The sequence below is a fragment of the Diceros bicornis genome, chromosome 21 (genome assembly GCF_020826845.1).
Source record: "Diceros bicornis minor isolate mBicDic1 chromosome 21, mDicBic1.mat.cur, whole genome shotgun sequence".
NCBI classification, from domain to species: domain Eukaryota; kingdom Metazoa; phylum Chordata; class Mammalia; order Perissodactyla; family Rhinocerotidae; genus Diceros; species Diceros bicornis.
In genome coordinates this window covers 46,052,253-46,079,785 of record NC_080760.1, presented here as the reverse complement: position 1 = coordinate 46,079,785, position 27,533 = coordinate 46,052,253, and the positions used below count along the sequence as shown (strand labels likewise).

Sequence of the window (27,533 nt, the reverse complement as noted above, 5' to 3'; positions counted from 1 at the left end):
CCAAGGTAGAGACCTAGACCAAATCTTTGGATTTCTCCCTGTCTCTTCATAGCAATCAGCTGCCTATAGATTCTCTCTTGTAATTTTTTTCTAGAATCCACCCGCTTCCCTGTATTTTCACTGGTACCTCTTTAGAACAGGCCACTGTCATCTCTCCTGGGGATTACTGAAGAGCATTTTAAATGGTCACCTCATCTCCAGTTTGCTAAACTTCAACCAAGTAATATTTCTAAAATCCAACTCTGATCATGTCATCCCGTTTAGAAATCATTCAATGACACCCCCCCCCCACTGCTTTTGGAATAAAGTTCAAACATTTAAACTGGTTTTACAATTCCCAACCCTACTCCTTCCATTCACTCCAGGTAGACTAACTTTATATTAATTTCTTGAAAAATCACGTTCTTGCCTACTTCACACATGCTGTTACTGCTGTATGAAACACGGTTCACTTGCCTAACACTTGATTCAGGCTCGGCTCAGGGATTTTTTTCCTCTGGAAGACATCCCTGTTTTACTGAACCTGGACCAAATACTCTCCTAGGTGCTGCCTAAGGATGCTAAAGTTCTCTGATCATAGCCTTTAAGGCATATTGCAATTGTCTGGTTATTTTTCTTGTTAGAGACAAATTGTATAATGAATTAACGTCTTTCCTACGCGTGTAAAATAAAACTGTAAAGTGCCATCTTGGGAGAAGTGAGAAAATAATCACTCAAATCATCTGTGTTTTGTGGTTCAGATGAGAAATCCAGTTGAAAAAGACCATAAGCTTTGTGAAAATAGGGACTTCTACCTATCTCATTCATTCTTGCTTCTGTCTGCACAGCAGCTGACACTCTGTAAGTACTCACTAAACACTTAAATAACTGTATAAGTTTACTGAAGCCACTGGCACCTCTGAATGATCCAGCTGCGGGCTATTAGTGTATACCCTTATAGAGGAGCATTGAGCACACGCCTAGACACACACTATTCACTCAAATTCTAGGTTGATTCGAGATAAAAGAAAAATGTAATAATCAGCTGACATCTACTGACAACTTACTGTAGGTCAGGGATGAAGAGTTCACAAACTTTAGGCAGAACAGTCTTCTTTCTCTAGAACCAGCCATCACTGTATTTCAATCATTTCTCTGTCTTCCCCACTAGATTTTAATCCTTGAGGTTAGGGACTGCATCTTAACATTTTTCTACCCCTAAAAGTTATAATAGAGCCTAATAGTAGGCACTCAGTAAAGGTTTGTGGAATCAAGGAAAAAATCAATCTGGATCAATACGGATGACTGAACAATCTTTGAACACATGAAAAATAGCCAAATCAAATAATTTATTAAGCACTTACCTGAACAGGTAAGGCAGTTATTTCTAGTGGTGTCATCTAACCAAAATATTTAATTTCAGTCTCACTATCCTCATTTGTAAACAAGATAATACTACCTTCCTCACCAAACTATTTTAAAGATTAAATGAGAAAATGAATACAAATGCTTATCACAGTGCCTGGCACACAGTTAGTGCATAATAAATGGCAGCTACTATTTTGATGATGACAGATATACGCATGATACACAACAAACTAAATATATTTTGCTTTTTCTTTTAATACATTGTTCTTAAATTCCTTAATTTTTAAAATGAATATTTGATGGTTATATAGCAAAAGAAAAATTTAATAACCGATTGATTATCCCCTCAATTGTCACTGTATCCTCTGACTTCTTCTGCATTAAGGCAAGATACATGTGCCACAGACTGGTTCTAAACTATCAAAGTCTTTATAAATCAGAAAAGTCTGATTCAGACTGAGGGATTTCTATGCAGTTATATAATTAAGTATATACTGAAATATTCAGAATTCCTCCAGTCAAAGATAAAGAGGCATTAAGAAAAAGAATACATCTTTTTCAGAGGTGGGAGGAAATGAGGAAGTGCAAACCACTTGTTAAAAAAAATGTACCAGAATTTTCATTAAAAATTATTAAGAGTTAAAGGAACAGGGTAAAAGGAAACAATCAGGGGTGAAAATAAAACTACGGGTATAGGGAAGGTAGAGCAAAATAATAACTGAACTTATAAGCATATGAAATATACAGGCCACTGGCTCCATTTTCTAAAGGGCAAATTTTATGCAGCTATTTTCCTAGAGGACAGGTGAGGGAAAGGGCAGGCCAAACTGACACTGGATTTACCTTTGTACTTGTGCCTGGGTTTATGAGGTTTTTTGCCTGAAGGAAAGAGAGCTAAATCCAAATTATAAGAATGAAATATTTTAAAAGTCTCTGAAAAAAATTCTTTTCTATTACAAAGCTCTACCAATGTTTTACTCTTAGCACTTTTATTTCCCCAAGGAATTCATGGGGAATAAAATCTCTGATAGTACTGAATTTTTTAAAAATTCAAAATAATTCATTAACATCTCAGACTATCATTGTAATAAATAAACATATTTTGGATCCACATTACAAACAAGATAGGTATATACAAAGATTGTGCTACTTTTAGTGATTAATTCAGAAAGCCACCTAACTGAAATCAAACAGTTCTCTTACAGAACAGGGGTATCTCCAAAGGAAGAACTAGTTCTTCTACCAAATTTAATATTTATACAATCATCAAATGAAGATGAAGGTATATGACATAAAGTCTTTGATTTTTAGCTTTTAAAGTAAAATTGAATACAAGACACCATGGAGTTTTGCCTTGGAACACAATAAAATTAGTTCAGCCAATGAAAAGAACAGAAGGAAACATACAGTGCACAGAGGAAAACATTCTTAACTTAAAAAGTTTGTAGATTTCTTTACATAGCAAACAATTTGTACTCTTTCAAATGACAAAAGTTACCTGATTCATTAAACTCAGTAAACAAATCACTAAACACTTTTCACCAATTTCAATAAATTAAATACAATATTGATTAATGAGGAAAGATTTCACTTTGCCTCTTGGTTTATAGTCTATTATTAAGTATAATAATAACAATGATAATTATCACTTGAGGACTCAATCTGCTCATGATAAAATTATATATATTTCTTTAGAGATTTACTAACGGTTTTCAAGAGCAAAATGTTTAAAAAGAAGTAAACCCTCTTATGCATCTGAAAAAGCTGTGATATAGTAAGTATCCAAACAGAACTAATTTTCATTGCTAATTGGGTCTGGAAAAATTACTGAAACATAATCACTTGAGTGAGTTCTAATTCTCCTCCTCTTACCTGTTACTTGTGGCACGTATGGTACTGACAATCTCTCAACACTATAGCCACTTCCACCTAGTGACTCTGCAATCTTGTTGGTCAAAAAGTACAAACTTTTGTCATGCTTCTCTAAAGATTTTGGAAGCCTGTCAGGTTGATCAAAATAAAAGTCATTTAGTATTATTTAAATTACTGAGCAAAAATAAGTTAGCATGTAAACATTCTAGATCAACACCTAAATGTTACAAATATGAACACAACTTAAACTGTAATTAATAACAGAAAAAACAGTATATTTTAGGGGACTAATGTGAGCCCTTTAAAAACACATGGTATGCAGTCCCTTATACTAACCATTCTAATTCTTTCCCCAATAATATTCCAATGGTGAAGTCAGCCTTACATTATTCTGTTGGCACTCACACAATAAAAGATGAAGAGGACTAAATTCAGCTTTAACTTTCAGGCTAATTAAAAATCTACTGAGAGAAGGAAATAAAAACGTAGCTCACTGATTGTTAATAAAAAACATATTAGCCAGCTAAGTGACAGGAAGCACTTGCCCAATCATATAAAGTTTTACGTTCCTTTCAAACTGCTTGATATTATCTTAGGCTGATGTTTTCAGTATTAAATTGTTTTTAGAGCCCAAAAGTTTAAATAAAGTATTGTTCATATATATTTTTTTGTTTGGACAGCAAGGAAGAATGCAGGGTATAAATTATTGATCTTCCTTAATACATTCTTTCTCTCACAATTTTTTGAGTATTGTTATCTATTACTGAAAGTCTTGAACAGGATATTATATTCTCTTAAAGGAGTGTTCATTTATATAAAAGAATATGCTATATTTAAAAGATATATCTCCATATTAACAAAAAGCAAAGATAAATATTTTGTCATCAAAGACTGATACCATGTGTGTGTGAGTCTACATTTATAATGTACAAGAACTTTTATATCAAGAGAAAGAAGTCAGGTGAATTAAATGACAAACACAAAATGATGATTATTATAAATCACTAGAAAATTATTCTAACAATAGTTTACTCCTTTATAATCATCACTGATTGGTTTCTCAAGTCAGTGCCCCTTCCTTAAAATGTTAAGAATTAACATACATGCACTTATCTCTGAAAATATGCTCTGGTAGAAAATAAGGGGCTTCCATAGTTCGAATTTCAATAACCTGAAAAATATCCAAAAACAAAACAAAAATTAAAAACCTCACCTTTCAGGACCTCGCTATGAAAATTTAGAAAACCAAAAGAGCAAAAAGAAAAACTAAACATTTATAAGAAATACCATCACTTTATTTGGAATTTAAGCTATGTTTAGAGCCCAAATGCAGAGTTCATTTTGTTTTCACATTTATTATTTTAAAAATTCAGCAGGTAACAAAATTGTAACAATAAAACTATAAATGTAATGAAAAACAATGATATATTACATTTGCTTAAACCTACTACAAAGGGATAAAAACACCTATTTTTTTAAATGCCACTATTTTGGAAATCCCTTTACAAAGCATGAGGCCGTCACCATCCTCCTTCTTGTGCTACCTTTTGCAGAAGGAGCATCAGGTCTCAATGCACTGTGAGAATGGCTCCTCCAGTCAACTGCAAGCAACTTCACAGGGGTACTCTGCTTTCGTAATATTTCTCTCTCTAATGGCGGGCATCAAATATTCACTCAAACATTCGTTTAATGAATAAATTAGTTTTATTTCTTAGAATGCACTAAAAACCTAAATTTTAGTAAGGACTGAGAATTGTGCTTCCAATTTCATAAAAATGAGGTTCTCCCTGACAAATGTCTTTAAAGAATAAAAATTACAGGAGATTTTCTCAGCCAGGTAAGTTAGGGGCTCTGAAATACATATTAAATCAGGCAAGTAACTAATGAGTTACTGCTGAAAAAAGCTAAATATAGTTGAATGACATAGGACAAATCTCTGAGAGGCACATTAATATTCGACTTTTGAGAGCTGGCTCAAATAGATTGGTCTAAACAACAACAACAACAACAACAACAACAACAAAAATAGCATAATTTAAAAAAATTTAGATACTAAGATTCATAACGGCTTAAAACAAAAAAATTAAATATGCAATCACATGAAGTACTCTAGAAGAAAACCATGTATCCTACTCAAGCACTACATAAAAAAATTCTAATAAAACAACCGGCATCAAAGAAAATATAAACACTAACTGTAGTTTCAGTTTAGTCACTGAATACTTTTATAAAATTATCTTAACAATTTGATACATAATCATCAAATTTAAATCATCAAAATTAAAAATAACCATCACTGTAAGAAAATTAACCATTTTTGTATAAAAATCGAATTGAAGGACTTTTCTAAATACCTTACCTTGCTAACATGCTGGCAAAATGCAGGGACAGCTATCATCTGACTTACAAAGTTGAGGTATGCAGCGACCAGTGCCATGATTCCACAACGGTGGAACATTGGCAAATTATCCTCATTGATAATCGCGCTGTCCTTTAATAAAAAACAAGCACAGCAGACAGATCAAGGTCTTATGCTCCCTTAGTGTTTTCTCTAAGATTATACTGAAAAACTGCAGGTAGTCTGGCATGCTAACAAAAATATCACCTTATAAGAAGTTATCTTTTAAAAAATTCCAGAAGGAGCATAAATGCCCATTCATAGGAGAGTTAAATCTCTCAACTTAAATAGCTCTTCCTTAGGAAAGCCTTTCCTAAGGAAAAAAAAGTGTATTATATATACCATATATATTGATATATGATATAATACACTTTTTTATATATATTATATATATATAATATATATTCTCATTGCATGCTATCCTTTTATTAGATAACATTTAAACACCAACCAAACAACTATGTACATGTAATTATTATTTAATGACTATCTCCCCCCACTAGACTGAAAGTATGGGCACAGAGACGATGCAGCCTTTTTCATCACAGTATTCTATGGTCTTGCACAGTATTTAGCACACAGTAAATGTTCATCCAACAAGTTAAAAGAATAAATGAATGTGATCATAGTCTTGAGTATTTTAGACTTGAAACTAGACACCTCCCTTTTAAAATTCATGTCCTTGGATAAAGGCAACAACACTTTAAAGATGGTGTCTACTTAAAAAAAAATGTTTTCTTCAATGAAGTTATGAAAGCATACCTGTAAAGCAATGGCTAATCGAATAAGATCAATAACCACTTCTTCATTGGCCAATTCAATAGTTATAAGAGCAAGAGAAGTATAAAGTAGCTCATAGTTTTTCTGAACATTGTCTTCCTCTTTACAGCCCAAATATATGTGCCGATATAGCTGCTGCCCATTCTGAAAGGATAATGACAGAGAAAAAAGACAATTTTGCTAAAAATGTAATAAAGGCAGATTTCACACGCATATAACCTCCTACAAAGTAGCTATCTTATTACATAATTTAACATGAAAGAAAAATTTAAGCTGATAATCAGATGGTCAAATTGTATTGTAGTTATTAACATCAACAAATATACCAATATACAACTACAAACTAACATCAGAGTTGAAGAACAAACCTTAAATAAAAACAGCAGGAAATAGTTCTAGTGTAAACAATGAAAACGCTTTTAGTAATAATTTGAAAAGACAAAATCAAATTATAGAGTGATATGAGAAAAAATCGAAATAGATGGCAGAATTATGGGAGCCTTGGCAACGACAGAGAACATAAGGCTCAGGGCAGATGTACTCAGGCTTTCTTGTCTTAGGGAACCACCTCTGTGAGGTGAGTTAGGAGCTGGCCAGGGAAGAGCATGTGCAGGTTTTGCTACACTTTGGCATGAAGTGACCAAAGGGAGGTCTAATGCCTATACATAGGGCAGAAGTTACAGAAACACCCCAGGGACTGCAGAGGTTTCCCCCTAAACCCAACTCATCTAAGTATGTTAATAAAGAATATAAAAGCCTTCCTATCTAAAGCACTCCTGGGTATAGGTTCAACTATCAAGTAAGAGCTAACAGAAATAAGAGGGTTTCAAGTCACTATGTAGTAATTAACCCAACCTGCTGCATTGATTCTCAACACTAACTGTAAGCTACAATCCCCAGAAAACTTGAATGACCACCATGCTTCTGCCCTCCCCATCCCTTACTACTGCCCACTCCCAACATGATTCAATTAGTCAGTGGTGAAGCACAACCATCAGCGTTTTTAAAGCATAAAGCTCCCCAGGTAATTCTCATATGCAGCTGGGGTTAAGAACACAAGGGGCCTACTCATTTGTATGTGGAAGGACTTGAGCTTAACACTCCAGGCCTGCTTCTAAGCAGGTTCACCTGCCTGATCACTTGAGTCGGGGAAGAACTGAGCAAGAACAGCACACAGTCTTCTGAAGCCAGCCTGTGTGTAAAAAGCATGCATTTTGCTCTGTTCTAAACTTAACATGCACCATGGACCCATCCTGGTCAAGCGGGCCTGTAGTTTTTCAGCTGTACCAGTGAATGAACGGTTAAATTTGTTTAGCTCTGTGGTACAGTGTTAACAAGACTTCTTTTGGCTATAGATGTAAAGTTACGCTCTCCTATCAGATTCCTCTTTATTTCTGAAGCTGATATTTTGGTTTCCACCCTTCTGAATCCAGAGTTTGTCTGTCTGTCTGTCTCTCTCAAATGGCTCTATACTTGAGTGTGTAAGGATCGTCCATGCATTGGACCCTCTTGAACTCTGGAGTATTCTTGAATCCTATGGTTCCTAGACATTAACAAACATTAAAGTGGTGCTTACCACACGGGAGTTTAGGCTTCAAGTTTCTTAAGTAATTCAAGTTTATTTTTAAAAATTACCTACTACGTAGCCACTATATTAGATACAATTAAAATCCAACATTATGTATAATACACATAATGTTATACATTATATACATACATGTATGTATACATGTATGTATACATACACACACATATATACATAATATACATAACTTACACTATAATAATATAGAGTAAATAGGTATAATGACTTCACAAAGTGGTTTGGCATTATCTAGAGTAATGGGAGTTATATACAGCATAATACATGTACAAGAATGTTTATAGCAGCACTGTTCATAACAACTCCAAACTAAAAACAATTCAAATGTCTGCCAACAGGGGAAGAGATAACTTGTGGTATATTTGTGCCATGAAATACTATAAAGCTATACATATGAATTTTACCAAAATAGAGCTAAATGAAAGAAAACATAAAAGAACACATAATGCATATGGTTCCTTTCACACAAAAGATGAAAACCGGCAAAACTATTCTGTATTGTTTAGGGATATACAGATGTACACTTAGGTGGTAAAACTGTGAAAAAAAAAACAAGCAAAGAGTCAATTTTCATAAAAGTAAGATCAGTGATTACCTGTTGGGGAGAGGATGGAGCTGTAAACAAGATGGGCATGTGGGACGCTTTGGGTTATATTGTTGTTCACTTTTTTGTGTGTGTGAGGAAGACTAGCCCTGAGCTAACATCTGATGCCAATCTTCCTCTTTTTGCTGAGGGAGACTGGCCCTGGGCTAACATCCTGCCTATCTTCCTCTACTTTATATGGGACGCCGCTACAGCATGGCTTGACAAGTGGTACGTTGGTGCACGCCCGGGACCCGAACCTGCGAACCCCGGGCCACTGAAGCGGAGCAAGCACACTTAACCACTATGCCACCGGGCCGGCCCCTATTGTTGTTCACTTCAAAATAATGAAAATAATAATGCCTGTATATTTTATATTTCATAATAAAAGTAATTTTTTTCTATATAACTCCTTGAATTGATAAAACATTAACATGAGCTCTTTCAAATGGTAACCTTCTGTGAGGAATACACCTTTAGGAGAGTAGCCCCGGGAGGTGAGGCTCTATATACTGAATGGGAACAGCTGTTTTCTCTTATCTGGAAGTATAGCTTCATTAGGAAATTACAGATGCAGAGGCACCTCCCAATGTAAATTGTAAGGGCTTCCTGTTCTGGGGCAGTTTTCCAAACTTAGACCCAATATCTAAGATGTCCCTAAAACACTCAGAGCAGTTTTAGGCTAGGCAGTAATCTGAGACACAGCGGCCTAAACACACAATGCTGGCACGGAAAATGTCAAAAGTTCTATCCATGCTAAATGCAACATTCTTTTATCCAAAGGGCAGTCCACCATCCGCTGGCTATAGAACCCAAATTTTTTTCCTTAGGTCTTTGTTGAAATTTCCATAAGTTGCCAGTTCAAGTTGCATATGAAAACCAAGTAACATTTTGACAGATAAAATAAATTGGAAGATAAATGAAAAAGGGTGTCCAATTATAAAAATAAAATTTGATAAAAGAAAAATATCCTAAAAGGAATGGTTTATACTAATGGTAACAAATGCTCAGCCAGATAAATTATTTTAAATTATAAAATGGAAGGCTAATTCAGAGAACAGTTTAAGGATTCAAAATTTAACATGGAATAATAGTCTCATATTTCAGTTAAACTGCAGCCTTTCAAACTGGTTGGCCAGCAAAATTAAGCACAGAGAAGGATTATCTCTATCACTGTCGTAGATAAAAATAACATGCAGTCCCAATGTTCAGGATTGCTTAATGTCATTATATAAATAAGGCAAAAGCCCAAAAATTAGTTATCAGTGAGTTTTCAAAATTCATTCTATGAATCATGATTAGAAGTTTCTCAGTTATGGGGAACAACTTCTTTCATTAACTTTCATTAACATAAAGACATACTGAAAAAATAAAAGTTGGAAAGAGTTAATATCTTTGCTCTATGTATTAGCCACTTTTTTCATATACAATATAGCCAAACTTAAAGAAATCTTTTTATTCACATTAATTTAGGAACAGTGATATTTTGTAAATGATTTTTCAAATGAAGTTTTTAAACTATGAGGCCATTAAGTTGAAACACAGCCATCACTAGTAATGGATAGGGACAGCAAAATAAAAGATGGTGACAGGGAGCAAGCACGGACTAATAAAGAGCCAAAAGAAAGAAAATGGATTATAGATCTGCACGTAACTTCCTACAGGGCTCCTTGTCTGTTGTTCCTTGTACCTCTAAAGATCAGGGATCATTCATCCACCAAGAGAGTGATGATCTCGAGGCCAGTTAGCATGTGTGTCATGGTTACTGTTGTATCTCTCAGTGTCTGGCAACCACCAGGTGTTCAAGCTCTGGATGAAGAATAACTGCATGGAAAGTTTACTCAATATGCTAAATAACTTTAGGTGCCAGGATTTTTTAAATTCAGTCATTTGCCAATAGACCTACAAAATTTAAATGATCATAATGAAAATCTAGCTAAATACTACTTACAAGGGCAGAGATCCTGCCTACCGCATATTTATATCCCAAATAGTGTACAGAACAATGCCTAATACACAGAAAACACTCATTATTTATTCAATGGTGATACGTATTTTCAAAAACTTCAAGCTGTCTATAAAAGAGCCATTAAAATTGGAGTCAGTATGTGTGTATGGGGTAGGGAGGAGTGCAGGGCAGAAATCAGAGGGAGACATTTTACTCAAAGGAAGAAGTTTAGTACTCTTACAGCACAGTCCAGCAATCCAGTGCTTAAACACAGGCTTAAACAACATTAGGAATGTTGTAATAATGTGGGGGAAACTGAAAACAGTGGCTTGAGATTTTCAACTCCAAAATTCTATGGCTTCATTTTAAGGTCACAGATCAGTATAAAACTACCTAACAACTCAAACAGCTATAACTTACATCATGCATTATTTTTTAGAAGATAATCTTACCTTTTTCATGAAACTTGTGTCTTGTCTACAAATTTTTTCTCTTTTTATCTTTAGGTCAGCTACATCTGGTATTATTCTAGAGATAATCAATATATCACTTTTAATGAATAGCTTATTTATTTATAATATGTCTTATATGGCAAATCATAGTTACACTTAGAAGTTTGAACTCTGTAACACTCATTTCAATGAGCATTTTAAATAAGCCTATATATAATGACACTACTGCATTACTAAGCTTAATTAAGGGAAACTGCATAAAGTAATATTGACTCCTAATGTTTAAAGCAAAACCAAAATAAAATTCATGTAACTAGTGATTACTAAGAGATGAAATCTCTGAAAGAACACTAAAAGAGCTCCAAACATTTGCTGTATTAAACTATATTAATAATTGTCTTGATACCAATTAAAAAAAACTCTGGATTAATAAAACTTGAAAATCCTAGGTTAAAAAAATCACATACTTAAATACACGAATGTAGAAATTTAAAAAGATTATCATTAAGTCTGTTTCAAAATGACACATCACCTGATCCCTCGAAGCTTTGCCCTATTGTCATGGCGATCCATGAGATTATGCATCACTTCCAAGACTAACTGTCTCAGTTCGTAGTCTTCCATTAGGGATGGTGACAACAAAGGATCCAGAAAAGACCCAGGCAGGGCAGTAACAATTGTCTTTGCTTTATATCCAGAGGTTACCTGATTATAGTAAGAAAAAACAAAGAAAGAAAAAACCCTTGCTGTGACTCTTCCTTTGTTAAAATTCTCAAATTGTTTTACAAGAACCATAAACTAAGGGAAACAGCAAGTATGGACATAAGCCTGAAGAAAAAACAAAAAGGTAATTTGTAAGGTGATGAAGATTTATTGAATTTACAAAAAATCATTCATAAAGAGAATAAAACTAATAGCACACATTTCCCATGTGGCAAGCACGAATCTAAGCACTGCATGTGTATTGACTTCATCTTCACCACACTCCTGAGAGGTAGGCATTAGTGTATCCTCATTTTATAAAAGAAAACTGAGGCTCAGAGAGGTTAAGAATATACAGGATAGGTAGTCAGTACTAAACAGACACAAGGAGATTAGGCAGCAAACAGTACAGGTAAAACTTGAAAAATTTTAATTTACACTTGCAAATTATTCTTTTATTTTAAAGTAAGCAGTTTAGGTTAATAGGAATACATTTTCATTTTGGAAAGCTGTACTCTATTAGTTAGTTGACTTGACATTTATGAGTGCATTCCTATCTTCTAAATCTAAAGCTTTTAAAGAGCATATACTTAAATGCTATTAAACATTTTAACCATACCACGTAGACATACATTCAGTTGACTACGTGATACAATTAGAATTAGAAGCAAGATTATTTACTCGGGGAATTTGTTTAACAAGAAGATTAGGACCAAATGAAATTTCAGGTGGGTAATTTCAATTTATATTCAGGATTACACACATATATGGAACATCTAACATTTATATTTGGGCACTTATTATTGGATGGAGGTGATTTTATAAGTGAGCAGGAAACTTGGTGGGATAATCGCTACCCACCTAGAAAAATTAAAAATATATCCATGTCTCACACCATACACAAAAATAATCTTCAGATCCAAGTTCTAGATGTAGAAAGCCAAATTTTAAAAATTTTTGTAAGAAAATATAAACAAATGTATTTAATCATCAAAACAGGCAAGGAGCTCTTGAACAAGATACAAACAAAACAGCACAAAACATAGGAAAGGACTGATAAACCTGGCTATATGAGAATTTAAAACTTCTTTATGACAAGCACCATAAACAGAATTAAACTGAAACCACATAAGATATTTCTGTACTTATCCCCAGGTATGAAATATTTCTTTTAAAAAATAGGATCATGTACAATAAAGATTTCTAGGTTAAATTTTAAAGATATTAATTTGGAAAGGAAACAAATTTCAAACAACCAGCTCCTACCTTGTTCTTGGCATAATGCTAAGTGTAGTGGACTCAAAGATGAATATAATTACTATAAATTAACCACAGGACCTCATATTTTAGGTATGCTTTCCCTTTTCAGCTACTTATAGCTGAATTATTTTCCAAACAAGAAGCCATTATTTGGTTCGTATGTGAAAGAAATAGCATGATGTGTAGAAAAAGCACTGGATTTTAAGTCCAAGTTCTATTCTTTAGCTCTGTGACTTTGGTGAACCTCATCCATTTCTTCCACTGAAAAGTCTCTAAGCCCAGGCATCTTCATCAATAAAAGGGCAATACTTTCTGCCCTCTGTATGTTTCATCATTATGAAAATCAAATAAGATGATAGGAGAAGGGAGGAATAAACAGTACAAGCATAATAAAATAAGGGAAAATGAAAAGCATGATATTTAAGTATATAAACCACAGAAAAAAACTAACCATAATAGTATCTGACTATATAAGAAAAAGCAGCTGATAACTGCTGAAGTGAAGCTAGTCATTTAACCTCTTCAATAAATGAAGGTTAAGTGTATTCTTCACTTGGCTTAAATGCCTTACCATAAGTAAAGATCTCAGCAACATTATCTGAATCCGCCTGGTTCCCAAATCCCTAAAATACACAAAATACTGGTATTATCTTATTAATAGTAATTGACATTTATATTACTTCATTTACTTATATTATTGTTTATTGATTTTAAAACTCTAATCATATTGGCTAAATAGATTTATTTTCATAATTGCTAAAGTCATGGCTCCCTTTCTACTTCAAAGTAAATTTCATATGAATTAATGTTATGTAAAAAAAAAAAAATCAAATTCAAAAAAAAATTAAAAAGTTACTGGCCCTCAAAGAAAACAGACCTATGCATGTAACGACATGAAAATTAAATCATATGAATACACAGAGAAACAATCCAAATTAAAAGGTACTATAAATTGGAGAATATATTTACTGCAAATATCACTGAGTTATATAATATCTTTTTAACAGATAAAAACAGATGATTCAAAAAAGAATTAACAAATAGAAAAAAGGTTATCTAATTAATGGTCAAAGAAATATAAATCAAATAAGACTATCATTTCCCTATTAAAGTAGCAAAACACAAAAATATTCACAAACTAAAGCTTTAGCATGTTGTAAAATCAAGTCAAATGTATAAAATATAGGGGCCAAAACATATGATCTTTAAAATCACTTTCAGTTCTAGAATTCTAGGAATAAGTCAATATTCCTGCTACACTGACATTAATTTTTAAAATTTTTACAGGAAACTTGAAGCTTTACCCTAAACATGCATGTATATTAGACAATGCCCAGGCTAAACACCTTCCACCTGGTCAATATAAAACATAGAAAATTTGACAATTTATGATATACTGAAAACTGATTCTAAAAGCATGGAATACTGATTTAATTACTTAGCATTCTAGTGCCATAAAAATACTGCTTTCCATATGACTGTTATTACTAATGATTAAAAAAAATACATTTTCCAGATTTCTCTAAGATGAAATTTAATACAAGATTAAGTTCAAATTTATAGTTTGAGAACTTAGGAAAACTACACATGCATACCCCAGTTGACTGATATCCAAGGCATGGGTGGATGTTCCAAAAACAGGTACTTTCCCCATAATGAACATCATGATTTCTGACCTCTGATAATCTGGTAGGTTACTTCCAAAAAATCCTATGAAAATATTAAGATAAATTTTACAAATTGAAAAGTTTATTTTTCCATATAATACAAAATTATATTTTTAACCAAAGCTTTCAATATGTAGTAAAACAATATCTTTAAGCTACATATAACTCTAATGATATTATAATTTCATTTAGCCAAAATCATTTAATCATATACAATATAAGATGTATATAATGGACTAGAAATAATAAATGTCTGAAAGTCTTCTGCATATAGTTAACAGAGGCAAACCATCATCAATCTGAGCTGATTAGAGTTTTGGGGGTTTTTTTCGTTTAAGGTCAGGGTAGTTTTTTTTTTAATTGAGGTAATAATACTGGTTTATAATATTATAGAAATTTCAGGTGTACATCATTATATTTCAATTTCTGTGTAGATTACATGATGTTCACCACCCATACACATGTGCCTAGTCACCCCTTCCCCTCTGTTAACCACCAATCTAATCTTTGTATCTATGTGTTTGCTTGTTGTTATTGTTGTTGTTTTTATCTTCTATTTATGAGTGATACCATATGGTATCTGACTTTCTCCCTGAATTATTTCCCTTAGCGTAATACCCTTAAGGTCCATCCATGTTGTTGCAAATGGCAAGATTTCACCTTTTTTATGGCTGAGTAGTAGTCCATTGTGTATGTATACCACAGCTTCTTTATCCGTTCGTCCCTTCATAGGCACTTAAGTTGTTTCCAAGTCTTAGCTATTGTGAATAATGCTGCTATGAACATAGGGGTGCATATATCTTAACACATTCATGTTTTCAAGTTCTGTGGATAAATACCCAGCAGCAGAATAGCTGGATTGTGTGGTGGTTCTAGTCTTAATTTTTTGAGGTATCTCCATACTGTTTTCCATAGTGGCTGCCCCAGTTTGCATTACCACCAGCAGTGTATGCAAGTTTTCTTTCCTCCACATCTTCTCCAACACTTGTTATTTCCTGTCTTGTTAACTATAGCCATTCTGATAGGAGTGAAGTGGTTCTAATTTTGATTTACATTTCCCTCAAAATTAGTGATGTTGAACATCTTTTCATGTGCCTGTTGGGCATCTGTATATGTTCTTTGGAAAAATGTCTGTTCAGATCCTTTGCCCATTTTTCAACTGGGTTGTTAGTTTTTTTGTGGTTGAGATGTATGAGTTCTTTACATATTTTGCACACTAACCCTTTATCAGATATGTGGTTTGCAAATATCTTCTCCCAATTGTTAGGCTTTCTTTTCATTTTGTTGATGATTTCTTTTGCTATGCAGAAGCTTTTTAGTTTGATGTAGTCCCATTTGTTTATTTTTTCTATTGTTTCCCTTGCTTGGTCAGACACCGTATTTGAAAACATGCCCCTAAGACCGATGTCGAAGAGTGTACTGCCTATGTTTTCTTCCAGAAATGTTATGGTTTCAGGTCTTACATTCAAGTCTTTAATCCATTTTGAGTTAATTTTTGTGTATGGTGCAAGATAATGGTGTACTTTCATTCTTTTGCATGTGGCTGTCCAGTTTTCCCACCATCATTTATTGAAGAGACTTTCCTTTCTCCATTGTGCTTTCTTGGCTCCCTTGTTGAAAATTAGCTGCCCATAGACGTGTGGGTTTATTTCTGGGCTCTCGATTCTGTTCCATTGATCTTTGTGTCTGTTTTGGTGCCAGTACCATGCTGTTTTGATTACTACAGCTTTGCAGCATATTCTGAAATCAGGAAGTGTGATACCTCCAGCTTTGTTCTTTTTTCCCAGGATTGCTTTGGCTATTCAGGGTCTTTTGTTGTTCCACATAAATTTTAGGATTCTTTGTTCTATTTCTGTGAAAAATGTTGTTGGAACTTTGATAGGGATTGCACTGAATCTGTAGATTGCTTTAGGAAGTATGAACATTTTAACTATGTTAATTCTTCCAATCCAAGAGCACAGAATATCTTTCCATTTCTCTGTGTCTTCAATTTCTTTCAACAATATTTTATAGTTTTCAGTGTACAGGTCTTTCACCTCTTTGGTTAAATTTATTCCTAGGTGTTTTATTCTTTTTGTTGCAATTGTAAACGGGATTGTGTTCTCAATTTCTCTTTCTGCTACTTTGCTGTTAGCGTATAGAAAGGCAACTGATCTTTGTATACTGATTTGGTATCCTGCAACTATACCATATTCATTTACTATTTCTAAAAGTTTTTTGGTGGATTCTTTAGGGTTTTCTATATATAAAATCATGTCATCTGCAAATAGTGACAGTTTCACTTCTTCCTGTCCAATTTGGATCCCTTTTCTTTCTTTTTCTTGCCTGATTGCTCTGGCTAGGACTTATAATACTATATTAAATAAGAGTGGCAAAAGCAGGCATCCTTGGGCCGGCCCCGTGGCTTAGCGGTTAACTGCGCGCGCTCCGCTGCTGGCGGCCCGGGTTCGGATCCCGGGCGCGCACCGATGCACCGCTTCTCCAGCCATGCTGAGGCCGCGTCCCACATACAGCAACTAGAAGGATGTGCAGCTATGACATACAACTATCTACTGGGGCTTTGAGGGGAAAAAATAAATAAATAAATGAAATCTTAAAAAAAAATAAAATAAAAAGTGGGCATCCTTGCCTGGTTCCTGATCTTAGAGGGATAACTTTCAGTATTTCACCATTGGGTATGATAATAACTGTGGGTGTGTCATATATGGCCTTTATTATGTTGAGGTACTTTCCTTCTATACCCATTTCATTGAGAGTTTTTATGGTAAATGGATGCTGTATCCTGTCAAATGCTTTCTGACCATCTATGTGATGATCATGTGATTTTTACTGTATATTTTGTTAATGTGGTGTATCACGTTGATTGATTGGTGGATGTTTAACCATCCCTAAATCCCTGGAATAAACCCCACTTGATCATGGTGTATAATCTTTTTTATGTATTGTTGTATTCAATTTGCTAGTATTTTGTTGAGGATTGTTGCATCAATATTCACCAGTGATATTGGCCTGTAACTTTTTTTGTGTTGTTCCTTGTCTGGTTTTGGAATCAGGGTAATGTTGGCCTTGTAGAATGAGTTAGGAAGCTTCCCTTCCTCTTCAATTTTTTGGAAGAGTTTGAGAAGGATAGGTAGTAAGTCTTCTTTGAATGTTTGGTAGAATTCACCAGGGAAGCTGTCTGGTCCTGGACTTTTATTCTGGGGGAGGTTTTTGATTACTGTTTTGATCTCCTTACTGGTGATTGGTCTATTAAAATTCTCTATTTCTTCTTGATTCAGTGTTGGAAGCTGTATGATTCTAAGAATTTATCCATTTGAGTTGATTAGAGTTTTAGAAAAAGGAAAAAAAAATCTTTTGTGGTATTTCTGATGAATCTCTTGTTCTGATATTGTGAGCCTAAATTCTTGTTTTGGTAAGGAAGTCAGTAATTAGGCCACACTTTGGTAAAGAAGTCAATAATTAAGTTACTACTTTGGCTTTCTAGAATTCCTAAAATGTTTTAGAATGTCACCACAATGAACCAGGTTTATAGTTTAACCCTGTGGGTTAATTCAACATACATAATTCAACTGATCTAAAAAAAGAGTAATTCATTTAACTTGTCATTTTTCTCTTGCACTGTTGGGTTTTGTGGATATTTTAAGTTTATCTGCTATAGCTTTTGATGGTTTATTCTTGGTCATAAAAGATTTACATTTAGTTATCCACTCCAACCTCCAACTTTGTTGTTTCTTTGAAAGATCAGAACAGATATGAAATCATGGCTGTTTTTGCTCATTTCTTAAAACGTATCAATCATTACAGAAACCTTCTGCACTTCTAACATTTAAGAATAAATTAATTGTTCTTTTCTCTTTTTCTTTTTTTTTTTTTTTTTGGTGAGGGAGATCAGCCCTGAGCTAACATCCGTGCTAATCCTCCTCTTTTTGCTGAGGAAGACCGGCTCTGAGCTAACATCTATTGCCATTCCTCCTCCTTTTTTCTTCCCCCAAAGCCCCAGTAGATAGTTGTGTGTCATAGCTGCACATCCTTCTAATTGCTGTATGTGGGATGCAGCCTCAGCAGGCCGGAGAAGCGGTGTGTCGGTGCGTGCCCGGGATCCGAACCCGGGCCGCCAGTAGCGGAGCGCGTGCACTTAACCGCTAAGCCACAGGGTCGGCCCAGAATAAATTAATTTTTCAGTTTAACTCTTCAGCTTCTATTATTGGAGTTAATAATCTATTATACAAACTCAAATTATTCTATTCATCATTTTGATTGGACATAGGAGTAAAAGTTATTTCCCATTATCACGTACTTTAGCAATCAAAAATCTCATGATCTTAATATTACTCAATCCACATAGAGTATATTAGTCTAGCTAACACTTAAAGAGCACTTATTTCTGGGGCAAAAAACTACTTTGTATTTGGATCCTCAGAATAACCTTACGAGACTAGGTACTGTTACTAGCCTCAGTTTCCTCTTGTGGAAATGAGGATAAGAGAGGTTAAGAACTCATACAAGAAACTACACAGCTAATATTAAGATCTGAGATAAGGGCTATTCATTTCCAAAGCCCATGCTATCATTACTTTCTACTTCCTCCCTATAACGTAGTTTTAACTTTCCAAGAACCCAATTAGACACGGTCCTAATCAGAGTACAAAACTGGAGACTGACTTTCTGTTCCAAGCTTGCCAGTCATCTCCTCTGATCGACTCTGAGGACAGTCCTGAAAGTAACCATTCTCTAAACCCATTATTTGTACTTGAACTGATGAGTAGAAATGCTAATGACCCCCCTACCCACAAAAGAACACAGTAAGGAGCTATGTTCTTGATTATTTGAAAAGAACTTGGCCAACAGCTTTATAACTTAAAGTGCAAAAGCTACAGCAGCCCTGCTCCATGGCCCACCACCAGGAATATCCACACAATGTGAAAACTACGAGAATACTGAGAACATCTAAAAGACAACAGTGAGCAAATCAGAAATGTGATTTAAATAAAAATCTTACTGTGCCACATGGCATTTTTCTGTCATGTTTTCATTTTCACGTTATTCTCAATGTGTTATGTCACAGAAATATTGCTTGAGTCTGCTGTATATACATTTTATGATAAAATACTTGAGGAAAAATAAATATTCTAGAGTGAAACAGTAACACTGAATTAATCGAAGTCACTAAAGCAATTTAAATTAATTCTGTGAAAACAAGATTAGCTGATTTATTATCTTAAACTATCTCAGAAAATTCATGAATAATCGAAACAAACTTAAGTCACAATAAAAGCTAGGTTTATCATACATTGATACTAACTGTTTTAAGCAATAACTAGAATGTCTCTGCTTTGTCGAGATTACATGGTAATATTGGACTTTACTATATTTTGTGTTTTCAGTCACTTGAAAAATCTTAAGCACCTACTATGTGTTCAGTAGTGTGCCGAATAAGACATGCTGGGGTGTACATACTTGCACACACACAGAAATGGAGTGGGGGAGAAAGAGAGTGCAAGCATGCGTGCAAACGATAAAGTAAATGGCATAAAATATTAACAACAGATGATTCTAGGTGAAGAGTATAGAGTGTTCTGTATTCTATTCTTATGTCTATTTTCCAAATATAAAGTTTTTTAAAAGACTAAGCTATCCTCCATCTCTGACTAATGTACTATAAGAGTCAAGTACCTTCTGTGAGAGCTTTTTAACCACGGCTTTACATAATAGTTTTGAAAAGTGAAATATACTCACCTATTGTTTGGATGATAGCGTTCTGCACAATCTTCTCATCATTGTCTTTGGAACTTGTGTTTAAGTTGGCACTGCCTTCCGATTCCCCCTGTAAATCATTTGCTTCAAATTCAACACTGAGACGCAGATGCTTCAAAAGAGTGTTAAACACTTCCAGCACTGTGGGTCCTGTAAATGATCATTGATGTTAACAGATACATGTTTCCAGTATTATGCACTCAAAATCAGTTCTCAACAGAGATTTCTAGACATTTTCTAAGTGGCTGGAAATACTTAATAATTTATGAACTAATCAGTTCATTAAAAAAGTAAAAGAGAAACATTTAAATAAGAATGTCTTCTAGTTATTCCAACAAACATTTACTGGCTATCTATAAGCAACTTGCTGTTTGAATCTCTGGTATAAATCACACAAAATGTGTATATGCATATATAAGATTAACAAAAACTTTCCACCTATCTCATCTTGTCTTCCCAAAATAATGTGTACGGGGACATTATTTAACTTGATTGTTGGGTCAAAATCCATAAAATTATGATAACTTGTTGTGGCATAGCAAATTTATTTTGCATCTTTTAAGACTGAAGAAGAATTTACTTCAATTATTAGACAGAAACTAGCTAATTTATCAGATTCAGGGAAGCTAAATTTGCTCTCTACTTTTAGTTATATAATTACTACGCATGTGTTGCTGTCACTGCATTTACCACACTATATTTTAATCCGTGTGTTTTATTTCTTCCTCCTACTCTTGATTACAACTTTCTCCAGGACAGCCAGCCACATTCAAATACTTTGAATGTACAGGCCCAGCACATAGTCCCTCACACATAATAGACATCACTAAGTGTGATGATTCAATGTATCATCTGTATTTCATTTCATATTTCAAATTAAATAACTTCCCAATTAAATAACTTGTTTCCATCTCTTTAAGTTACAAGATGAGTAATGAAAAGCCCATAGCCAAAATGCCCACGCTTATTTGACACTGAATAAATATTAGAATATTTCAGTAGCTAATATATTTTTTCTCTTTGATTTTAAAGGAAAGAAACCATAACCAGATTCCCCTCCTAACTTCAGTAATTCTACTAAGGACCCTGCCATTCTTCTAATCACAAATAGGTGAAAAATCATCATCTCTGACCTGTCCCTTCTCCTTGTTACTCCCCCAGTCAGTCACTTATCAAATCCTGTTGCTTTTACATTCCCAGTCCTACTGCTGCCATCCACGTTCCAGTTCTTCTCCTCATGCCTACAATGATGACAACCACCTATTATTTCTAATATGTCCTACATTTTGCAGCCAAATGAATTATCCTGATAAGGATTATAGTAAATCTTTAAAGAGTGTCAATCAACTGTAGAATTATATCCATGATCTGGCTGCAACTTTAATTTAAAGCCACTTCTCCGACTTCTTCCACACTACCACCACACATTCTAGCCAAAAGCGCTACAAAATATTTCGCTCTTGCTAATCCATTTTCCCTCTTTTCTCTGCTATGTGATGATATGTGATCATAAGAATTCTGCCTTGTATTACCATATTAGGTAGAGTTGTCTAACTCCAAGTAAACTATTAGTTTCTTGTATCTGTGTCCTCCCAAATGTTTAGCATATAATTGGTATTCAAAAATCTTTATTAGAAAAAAGGAGGAAGAGAAGGAGAGATTGATTTGGAGGAAAATGCTTAACTGCATGCTCAAGAAGTCTGAGAATAATCACATGAACCCAAAATTTCAAGAAAAATTATAGCACATTTAAAAACGTAAGAAATATTTTCAAAGAGTTTCCCACACATTGCTATACTTACTGAAAAAAACCATTCTGAAACAGATTGATGCATTAACTGTTTTTTTTGCTGGCACTCACCTATGGAACCTTTAGCAGCAATGGCAACAGCCTCTAACAGAACCTGAATAATACCAGCTCGAACCCGTGGAGAATCTTTTTTACGAGCATCAAGGTGTCCTAGAATCTCCTGGATCACATGGTGAGAATACTGAGCCTAAAAAAGAACAAAATAGTACAAAGATGTGCGAACAATTATATGCATCCTGGCAGAATTCATAAGAATGAAAAATCATGCGCACTTAAACATCCAATTATAGGAGACTTGTACTCATGCTATGGAACAACATGTAGCCATTAAAAAACATTCTTTTTAAGATTAAATAGGTATACTAGAACATATGTATGATATTCTTAGCAGAAAAAGCAAGTTGCAAAATACTATGTTTAATAAAATTCAATCTGGTTTTCTAAAAGTAAATAAGACTAGAATTATATATACCTAAATATTAATACTGGCCATCTCTGACAGGGGATTTATGAGAAGTTTTTACTCTCTTTACACTTCTCTGTAATTTCACAAAGAACATTTACACACTCTTATAATTTAATAATACGGCAAAATGTTGTTAAAAATATACTGATTATGCCATTTACAGTTCTTCTCTTACCCAAACTAGATAAATACTATTTCTTATTGGATAGGCCCCTCTACTCTGTTTTCAGGCTGGTTACCTTTCTCTCCTTTGGAGTGGGTGGTTTTATATTAATAAGCAGTGTCCAACACACAACGGCTATTCTGCTCAAAAGCAAAAAATTCTCTTCCATCTATCAACATAACTAATTTCATCTCCAGGTATTTCTGGCATTTCCGTCATAACATATCTACTTCTATAACGACCCAAAATAAAAATTAAGTTTGCATTTTCTCTTTACTTTTTGCTTCATTTAAAGCAATGTTAAAATAGAGGAATGTCAGACAGATAGACAGATGCACACACAACTTGAAACTGAATTTCTTGCCCAGGGAGCTGTATGCTTTTGCAGTGTGAACCTTACGTAAACAGTCTGTCTTATAAATAAGATGGCAATATGATGTACTGTCCAAATCAGGGCATTTCAGAAATGAATGAGAGTGTTGTTAATAATTACATAACGCAGGGCTATCCTAAGCAATGTGATCAGCACATGATCACAACAACTCAAGAATAGTACCATGTATAGAAAGAGAACATGGAGTGAAAGGAATGAAACTACAAAGATGGTACACTTTATACTGTATGTTTTTTTAATTCAGGTTTATTGAGGTATCATTTACCTACAGTAAAATTCACCCTTATACTGAAGTTTAAAGCAATATTAATGGATGAATAGCTTTAAGAAGCAACATAGGGCCGGCCCCGTGGCTTAGTGGTTAAGTGCGCGCGCTCCGCTACTGGCGACCCGGATTCGGATCCCGGGCGTGCACCGACGCACCGCTTCTCCGGCCACCCTGAGGCCACATCCCACATATAGCCACTAGAAGGATGTGCAACTATGCCATACAACTATCTACTAGGGCTTCGGGGAAAAAAAAAGGAGGAGAATTGGCAATAGATGTTAGCTCAGAGCCGGTCTTCCTCACCAAAAAGAGGAGGATTAGCACGGATGTTAGCTCAGGGCTGATCTTCCTCACACACACACACACACAAAAAGCGGCAGCAACATAATATAGTGGTTAAGTATGTAAGCCCTGGAGTCAGATTTGCCCAGATTCAAATTCTGGCTCCATCGCTTAATAGCTTAATAGCTTATAGCTTGAGAGAGAGTTACTTAACCTCTCTGTGCCTCAGTTTTCCTCATCTACAATATTTAGAAAATAACAAGTTATTTCATAGGATTGTTGTGGCAATTAAATGAGTTAATTTGTGTAAAGCACCTAAAACTGTGTCTATTATATGAAAAGCGTTCCATAACTAGCTATTCTACTACTCTTCAATTGGTGACTCCTGCAACAATATATTACTATAACACTGAACATAAGAATAATGACAACAAAAAAAACATTTCATTCAGAAGTAACCAGGTGCCAGGCACTGTTCTAACCACTTAAACATTTAATCAACAAATATTTATTGATTCCTTAAGTTTCTTCAACTTTGTCATTTGCTTTATTACTTTACTTCTTGCAACAAACAATTCCATTTAGCAACTAAATCTGAATGCGGAGGGCAAATGAAGAAACACAAGGCTACAAAAGACCAGGAGAACAGCCTTAATTACGTCCACAGACTGCCAGATCAACTTCTTACCTACTTAAATTAAAATTAAATTAAAAGATTTTAAAAGTTCTCATCACAAGGAAAAAAAATCTGTAACTATGTGAGGTGACGGATTTTGAGTAAACTTATTGTGGTAATCATTTTGCAATATATAAATATATCAAATCATTATGCTATATACTTTAAACTTATACAATGTTGTACGTCAATTATATCTCAATATAAAAACTGGAAAAAAAATTTTAAATTATCCTTCCACATCCAAACCAGCTTTATAATAACTACCATTTATTGAAAACCTATATTATGCTGGCATGCTATAGTAACCTTAACTTAATGGTTAATTTAGACTAAAAGTTCTAGAATAGAATGATCAGAATTTGAATCCTGACTTTACTTTCTACCTCTGTGCCCTTGAATGAGCTACCTGACCTCTTTAAAAGTCAGTTTTCTGATCTGTAAAATGCGAATAACAATACCTACTTCATAAAGTAAGGAGGATTAAATGAGATAAAGCATATATAAGGTTATTAGCATACTCATAGGCACAGCCAGCACTTGACAAATGGTAGCTTCTATTTTAATACATAAATGAACCATTCAATGCATGCATTAAAGTTTTCTTTTCAGAAATGAGGAAATTGAAGCTCAGAGAGGCTGAATAATTTGCCCAATTTTATACAACTAGTCAACAGCACATACAGGATGTAAATCCTGGTATGACCTATACTAAAAACTGTGCTCTGTTTTACTACCTTATCTCCTTTAAATTAATGATGACTTTTTAGGGCATTAAAAATGTAGATGGTGGGGCTGGCCTGGTGGTATAGTGGTTAAGTCTGCGTGCTCCGCTTCGGCGGCCTGGGGTTCGTGGATTCAGATCCTGGGTGCAGACCTACGAACCCCCTCATCAAGCCACACTGCAGTGGCATCCCATATATAAAGTAGAGGAAGATGGACACAGATGTTACCTCAGCAACAATTTTCCTCAAGCCAAAAAAAAAGAGGAAGATTGGCAACAGACATTAGCTCAGGGCCAATCTTCCCCATCAAAAAAAAAAAAAATGTAGATGGTGTAAAGAAAAGACCTAAAGTCCCACTTGAATTAAGAGCTAACTGGGTCTATTCAGGTTTCGAGGAAAACCAAAGTGGTCCTGTGCAGCAGAGAAGACTGTTTCACCATAAGGTTCTATAAAGAGTAAAGGACTTAATACATCTACTATTACATCGTAAATACTCCATAAATGGTAGTTGTTTAGTATCAGCTATATGCTGCCATATTAATATCAATTCCAATAACAGTTTATCAGTGAAATATAAATATACAATAAATGTATTAAATAAAGGCACAATAAAGAGCACCATCATAAAGTCATTTAGTTCTTTTTATTAAATGTCTTTTCATCTTGGCTAATAAAAACATAAGTGGAAAATAAAAATAAATGAGATAAGAAACTAAATTAAGAACATGTTTTATACCCTACAGTGTTCTATATCTGTCTGATTACATGTTTATCGAAATAGAACCAAAATTAACTTACGTAAATATAATAGTTAACCAATCCTTACCTGAATGGAATACATTATAATTTTAAAGCAGTGAACTGCAAATTCATTGGGATCCCACAGTCTGTGATGATCTAAATGCCTATAATTGACAATAAGAAAAATTACTTTAGGAATTAAGGAAAAAGGAAAAAGACGATCACAGAAGGAAAGACAGAAAGGCAAAAAGGAATGGTGAGCAATGGAAGTGAAAACCACAGAGGTTAAAATACGCACAAACGCTGACTGAATAACATAACAACATTATCTAATTTGTGGAGCTGAAAAACTAACTAAAATACTAGGAAAAAATAGATGGTTAAGACAAAAGAGTTTAACTTTGTGTTTCTAAGGAGGAAGGAAAATATTAAACTTTACATAAAAAATGAACGTTAAACTTTATATAAAAAATGAATGTTAAATTTCCTAAGAACCACTCAAAGCAGAAAAAGCATACCAAAAAATGCTTATGATTTTAAAAACCAACAGCAAACCTTTAATAAAATTCTTAGATTTAATGAGAGTTTACACCCAAACCAACAGATATAAGATGCATACACAAAAGTCAACTGCACTTCTATGTATTAACAACCAAAAAGTCTTAATTTTTAAAAAGACAAAAAAATATATAAAGTTCCTAGGAATACACCTTTTATTAAGAACTTCATGAAGATTATTATAAAATTTCATTGAAAGACATTAAAGAGAGAGATATCCCATGTTCATGACTCGATATCATCATCATCTCAATTCTCCCCAAATGGAAATAATGAACTAAACATCAAAGGAAAGTTAAGACCAAGAAATATAAGTTTGAGCTTAATCAGAATGTTAGTAAATAGTTGTAATCTTGAAGACAAAAGAAAGTGTAGAGTGAGAAAAATAATTTGGGAGAAAAACAGTAAAAGGTTGAGCTGAAGCAGAGGCCAGAAAAAGAGCCATTCAGAGAGAGGAAAAAGCAGAGGGAAATGTCACAGGTCCAGTGTACTGGTTACTTCTGCAAGTAGAGCTCCAACAGATGGGCAAGAAAAGTCAGACTGCAGACTGCAGTGGAACCAGGAACACGGGAGGCAAGGAGGCAGAAGCAATAACTAGATACTATTTTTTCTAGAAGTTTAGTAGCAAAGGGAAACAGAGAGGAAAAGAATTTCCAAATACTGGACCAGTGATTTTCAAATCATGTTTTTCAGACAACGTGCATCAAAATCACCTTGGGAACAACCACAACGGATTTCTGGGCTCTCTACTGTGCCTCAGCACCAAATCCATGGATTAGGGGGCCTAAGATCTTGCACTTTTTTTTTTTTTTTTTTTTGGCTGAGGAAGATTTGCCCTGAGCTAACACCTATGTCAATCTTCCTCTATTTTGCATGTGGGTCACTGCCACAGCACGGCCACCAAAGAGTAGTGTAGGTCCACGCCCAGGAACCAAACCCAGGCCACTGAAGCAGAGCATGCCAAACTTAACCTCTAGGCCACAGGGCTGGGCCCAGATCTCGCACTTTTAATAAGCATCCTAAGGATTAATGAGCACACTAACTTCTGAGAACCACTGTCCCAGACTTATATGATTTACTACTC

General features: G+C 34.4%; 1 protein-coding gene across 2 annotated transcripts in view; it reads right to left on the bottom strand.

Moving 5' to 3' along the window:
• The window catches only part of EFR3A (EFR3 homolog A), a 102,023-nt gene that overhangs the window by 23,269 nt on the left and 51,221 nt on the right, over positions 1-27,533 (bottom strand). For both annotated transcript variants that reach the window (XM_058564948.1, XM_058564949.1), the window contains exons 8-18: positions 25,977-26,055; positions 22,228-22,363; positions 20,349-20,516; positions 14,541-14,655; positions 13,517-13,568; positions 11,516-11,688; positions 10,984-11,059; positions 6,380-6,541; positions 5,579-5,710; positions 4,323-4,390; positions 3,220-3,347 (exon numbers count right to left, since the gene is read on the bottom strand). In XM_058564948.1, the coding sequence (XP_058420931.1) occupies positions 3,220-3,347; positions 4,323-4,390; positions 5,579-5,710; positions 6,380-6,541; positions 10,984-11,059; positions 11,516-11,688; positions 13,517-13,568; positions 14,541-14,655; positions 20,349-20,516; positions 22,228-22,363; positions 25,977-26,055 (1,289 nt within the window). The remainder of the gene's footprint in view (positions 1-3,219; positions 3,348-4,322; positions 4,391-5,578; positions 5,711-6,379; positions 6,542-10,983; positions 11,060-11,515; positions 11,689-13,516; positions 13,569-14,540; positions 14,656-20,348; positions 20,517-22,227; positions 22,364-25,976; positions 26,056-27,533) is intronic.